This window comes from Olea europaea, unplaced genomic scaffold, assembly GCF_002742605.1.
Source record: "Olea europaea var. sylvestris unplaced genomic scaffold, O_europaea_v1 scaffold709, whole genome shotgun sequence".
Lineage (NCBI taxonomy): Eukaryota > Viridiplantae > Streptophyta > Magnoliopsida > Lamiales > Oleaceae > Olea > Olea europaea.
Genome location: NW_019265488.1, coordinates 147215 through 153156, shown reverse-complemented (window position 1 = coordinate 153156; position 5942 = coordinate 147215). Strand labels below are relative to the sequence as shown.

The 5942-nt window shown below is 34.8% G+C and overlaps 1 protein-coding gene across 1 annotated transcript; it reads left to right on the top strand.

The window, feature by feature from the left end:
- Positions 1-2005: 2005 nt before the first annotated feature.
- Positions 2006-5942, top strand: LOC111390735 (nucleolar protein 56-like). The gene is made up of 8 exons (XM_023015824.1): positions 2006-2330; positions 3324-3538; positions 3647-3804; positions 4014-4201; positions 4277-4529; positions 4645-4793; positions 4883-5017; positions 5434-5942. The coding sequence occupies exons 1-8, from the start codon at positions 2126-2128 to the stop codon at positions 5778-5780; spliced, it is 1650 nt and encodes a 549-aa protein (XP_022871592.1). The 5' UTR covers positions 2006-2125; the 3' UTR covers positions 5781-5942.

Here is a 5942-nt window from a genome sequence, read left to right as displayed (position 1 = left end):
TTTTTAAATAAATAGTTTTTTAAGGTATGAACCTAATTATTCACTTTAAGAAATGTCAAAAATCTTGAAAAACAAATTAGAAACATCTTTCATGAGATTACACCCTTTAAGAACATTAAAAGAAGAAAAATTCTAACTGTCAAACGCAAACTGGTCTAGAGGACGCGTCTTGTAACTCTGGCGGAAACATCCTGTAACTTGGCCTAGAGGACACGTCCTATAATCCTAGCGGACGTCCAGTACGGCAGGTTTGTCCAACGGTCTGAATATTGAACGTTTTGACTTCTAAACAAAAAAAAAGTGATAGTTGACCGTTCGGTAAGTTAGAGGATGTCAAGTAGCCTCGTCCGGTAAGACAGAACTTTTGACGATTTTGCTACTATAAATACCAGATCAGTTTACATTCAAGACAACAGCTCCAAGAGCATTAAAGTGGGATTTTCTTGAGCTTAAATATTTGTTTTATATTCTTTACTCATCTCTATTCACTCTTGAAAAACTTTTGATTGATTCAACCTTTGATAATCATCTCATAAAAGTTTTTCATATCTAATACTTGAGTTTCAATTATTGCTATTTACTTAAGTGTTAACCTCATTCTCTTAGTGTACTCGACTCCGAATAAATCATTCATTACAAGAGAAGTCTCTATTTATTAATTCTTTATTTTCAAACTTGTAGGTCGGGTTGAAGTCCCGAAAATTTCAACATTGTAAAGGAATGGTGATCCTTGTTTGTAAGTCACCGAAAGTGTTGTAAGAAGGTTGGATTGCACCATAAGTCAATCAATATAGTGAAAAAGGCCTTACTTGTGACGGAGAGTTTGGTAACGAGGGACGTAGATTATTGCATTGGACCGAACCTCCATATCATATCGTTTGACTTCTCTTCCCTTTTATTTATCTTTGTTTTTATTTATTACTTGTGAATTTATTTTAGTCTTCATTCCTTTTCATATTTGACTAATTGCTACATTTAAGTGAGAATTAATTGTATACATAAAACTATTATTCAAAAAAGTTACTATAACCAATTCACCCCCTCTTGATTAGCTAGTCTTGAGCTTTCAAAGTGGTCGAATAGGTGATATAAAAAAAATAATTGAAACAAAATTTTGACATGAGTCGATCAGCTTTGATTGTGAACATGAGCGATGGTTGATGTGAATAGAGCGATTCTTTGGTTAATTTTATGGTTATTATATTTCTAATTTTTGCGAAGTTGATTTTTCTAGCTAAATCAACTAGTTCAATCCTATTTCAATAATACTGTTAGTAAGTCATTAAGTACGAGACTCTATGCAATCATGCCTAACTACTGAGGTCGATACAAATTTGACCCAATGGACACAGACTACTTAGTTAAATTTTTCATGGAAAATGGAATTTCAACAACATTTTCCAACTTTAAGGTGTTTGATGGGTATATTTTTTCATGGAATTCAAGTTCTTGGTTTTCTTGGTTTTTCTGGTTAATGTAGCATTTTTTTTTTTTTTGTGAGACAAAGTTAACAAATTCTAAGAATTATTGTAAAAAAAATATTTTCCTTTAATTGACAATTTTTATGTAAAATAAAGCCAAACGAACACCAAAAAAAGATGATTTTCTTGAAAAAAAATTTTGGCGATGGAAACAAATTTCATTCCCAATACCAGTAAATTCTATCTCTTTAATTGATAATTTTTATATAAAACAAAACCAAACGAAGACTAAAAAATACTTTTTATTTCAATATTTTTCACGTGAAAAATTATATCAATCAAACACAATAATTTACAATTCTCCAAAAAATATTTTTTAAGCAATTCAATTCTCTAAAATTCGATTTCAATTCAATTCAATTTTATCTTTATAATCAAAAGGAACCATAGATATTCGATCAAAAAAAACTTATGTTAGATATTCCAACCTATGCTAGGTAGATATCTGAACCCCTTGACAACTGAGTTGACTGACCCCACGCCCACTTCCCATACTCACGTACAAACACGCATATGAGAAACCCTAAACCCTAAATTTATCTCTCACCCGCCTCTGACCAACACATATTTGCAGATATACATACAAACAGAATACCTATAAATTCAGAGAGAGAGAGAGGGGTAGAGAGGGAGAGTCATTGTGAATGGCGCTCTACATACTGTACGAGTCGGCATCAGGATACGGTCTACTGTTAGCTCACGGACTTGATGAAATCGGGCAGAATACGGAGGCGGTTCGGAGCTCTGTCACGGACCTGAATCGGTTCGGTAAAGTGGTGAAGCTTGCTGCTTTTAGTCCCTTTGATTCAGCTCTTGATGCTCTCAATCAATGCAATGCCGTCTCCGAAGGTGAAATTATGCACAAGAAATAATTATTTTAAAACTGACTTGTATTCTTATGAGTAACGTGTTAAGCTTAGGCAAAAATGGTTTTGATTATAGAGAGAATTACTATTTCTTCAAGTGTTTCCTTTTTCATGAAGTTTTGTGACTTTGTTTAATTATTTGAATAATATTGAGCTAAATTAAGGATGGCTTTTGGATTATATACGTCCAAATTCTGAACAGACAATAACCCCTAGCCTTCCAAGCTAAAGACACGGTTTTGATTCCCTCTACCAGAATATATCCTTTTTCTAAATTTGAACATATTGGAACTAAAGTTAGATTGGAAAGGAAAAATGTTAAATGGGTCGGTTGAATTTGACCGAAAATATTTTATTATATGCTATTTTTATCCGCCTAGAGCAGTATTGGAAGCACGTGCTGTCAAATTGTTGTGTAATTCCTCTGTTTTAAGTGAGGTGTTTGGTTCTTGAGCTCAGTTTTTTATAATGGACTGTAGGGGATTCTTTTTATGTGGAGTATGATTGATAAAGTCCCAATTCAGATAATTTACTGTGAAATGGATTAACACATATGAACAGAGGGAAAAAGGAGAAGAATAAGAGAGATATGCATGTTGATTTCTCATCGGTAGCATGAGAAACATCAAAACAGATGAAGTCAAGAGCAACTTGCAATTTGAGGAATAGTAGTAGTTTTTGTGCATCAAAAGTTGTTGTATTTTCTTTTGGTGCTATGAAGTCTCATATTCTAAGGGAAGGAAAATGTGGGAATGAGTGGAGATATCACCAAAAGAGAGAGATGAAACCTCGGTTGATTTTGTTACAGTATTAGCTAGGGTTGTCTTGTATTGTTTCTCATAACAACGAGAATTAATGTGGAGTTTTAATGCCACTCTGTTGGCTTTTATTTGCTTTCACTTCATGAATTCTGGAGCTTGTGTTCACGGCATAAAATTGGTATTCTTTTTCGTTTTTCTGATGATGTGCATTTCAGGGCAAATGACTGCTGAGCTAAGGAACTTTTTGGAGCTTACTCTCCCAAAAGTCAAAGAGGGTAAGAAGCCTAAGTTTAGTTTAGGGGTGGCAGAGCCTAAGCTCGGATCACATATTTATGAAGTAACTAAGATTCCCTGCCAAAGCAATGAGTTTGTCCTTGAGCTTCTTCGAGGTGTACGCATGCATTTCGATAAGTTCATTGAAAATTTGAAGGTTGGTTTTCTAAATAATCTGTTTTCAAAATTTAATGCTTTACAGAATTTCTTGACTGAAATTGTTCCGATGACCTTTTTTTTAATTATATCTTCAATATATCAATAGCCTGGCGATTTGGAGAAGGCACAACTCGGTCTGGGTCACAGTTACAGCAGAGCAAAGGTCAAGTTCAATGTAAACCGTGTTGACAACATGGTTATTCAGGCTATATTTCTTCTTGATACTCTTGATAAAGATATCAATTCCTTTTCCATGAGAGTCAGGTTGTGTATTTCTTCCTTACTACAGGCTCACAAATGCTTTATATAGTTATTGACTTTCGATTCAAGGCTTCATTTTTCATTGATCACAATTTTTGTTGTCTTTTGAACTTACAAATTTGATATGTGATCAATTATCTATGCATGCTGTGATATGCATAGTGGCTGGTTTAATAATCCAAGTTTAACTATAATCCATATATTTGGTACAGAGAATGGTACTCCTGGCATTTCCCTGAACTAGCGAAGATTGTTAATGACAACTATCTTTATGCTAAAGTTGCAAAATACGTGGAGGATAAATCTCAGTTGTCTGAGGACAAGTTAGATGGCCTGACAGATGTAGTTGGGGATGAAGACAAGGCAAAGGAGATTATAGAAGCTGCCAAAGCATCCATGGGTACATTTCTGATTTCTACTTGGCTACAAAATCACTATACATTATATATTGACCTGGCATTCTTTGTGGTTTTAGGACAAGATTTGTCTCCAATAGACTTGATTAATGTGAAGCAATTCGCACTGAGAGTAATGGACCTTGCTGAGTACAGGAAGAAGCTTTATGAATATCTTGTTGCCAAAATGAATGATATAGCACCTAATCTGGCTGCATTGATTGGTGAAGTTGTCGGTGCTCGATTGATTTCTCATGCTGGTAGTCTCACAAACTTGGCAAAGTGCCCTTCTTCGACTCTTCAGATACTTGGTGCTGAGAAGGCTCTGTTTAGGTATTTTACTCCTCTAGCATTCTGGTAATTGTTTGTGCATGCTTTGGCTCGTAATAGAGTTTGTGCTCGTATGGTTTTCTTGCCTGGTTTTCATGGAAATAATTTTGCGTTACAGAGCGCTCAAAACTCGGGGAAATACTCCAAAATATGGTCTTATATTTCACTCTTCCTTCATTGGTCGTGCATCTACTCGAAACAAAGGTCGGATGGCCCGTTATCTTGCAAACAAGTGCTCAATTGCTTCTCGCATTGATTGTTTCTTAGGTGAGTGCTTATTTGTTTGAGAAATTGGTCAATCTAATCTTGTGCGTGCAAACAATATGTTAACATCTTGTAATAACTCTTGGGCGCAGAGAAAAATACCACTAGTTTTGGGGAGAAACTTCGTGAACAAGTTGAAGAACGACTGGACTTTTATGACAAAGGGGTTGCTCCTCGTAAAAACATAGACGTGATGAAATCTGCTATTGAAACTGTTCAGAGCAAAGGTGCACTTCTTTATATAGATTGCTCTGAATTCCTTAACAATATCATAGAATTAGTTTCTATATATTAATATCTGAATGAGCAGCTTGATTCTCTCCTTTCGCGTGTTTTTCTATGAACATGTTTGGAGTGCTTATATTAAATTTAAGTGATTTTAAGTTGTCGATCCTGTTGAACGTGGATGAAAACTGAAAAGTATATTTAACCAATTTAAATTATAATGTAAGCTTTGCCAATCATGCACTTTACCTTATTTCTGAAGGTCTTGCCTGCACATTCAGATTCACCAAAAGTATGACATATTATATAATATATATATTTTTTGTGTTTATTTACATTTATCAATGTTCAAATAGTACTTGACTTTGACCGATGAACCTCTAATATTCATTTTTTCTTCCTTTACCACATCTCGTAGACACAGAAATGGATGTAGACGAACCTCCTACAAAGAAGAGCAAGAAAAAAAAGTCAACAGTCGAGCCAGAAGATGAACCAACGGCTATCGTGAATGGAGATGCTACTGAGGAACCTAAAACCGAAAAGAAGAAGAAAAAGAAGGAAAAACGAAAATTGGAGGAGGAAGCAGAACATGAAAAGATTGAGCCTGCAGAAAATGCAGACGGTTTAAACGGATTCAATGCAGGAGATGGAACTGCCAAAAAGAAGAAAAAGAAGAGTAAGGATAAAAACATGGAAGATCTTCCAGTTCGTAGTGAAGGTAAAAAGAAGAAAAAGAAGTTGAGAAGTGAAGACGATGAGTAATGCATGAATTTTGCTAGGACGACTATAAGACACAAAACTTCGTGTTTGTACCCTTAAGCCTGTAAACTCTGTTGGATCCCCTGTTTAACAGACCTTTTAAGTTATTAACAGTGCTGCTTTTTTAAATGCGGGTTTTTGCTTTGAAAATTTGACAAAAAATTG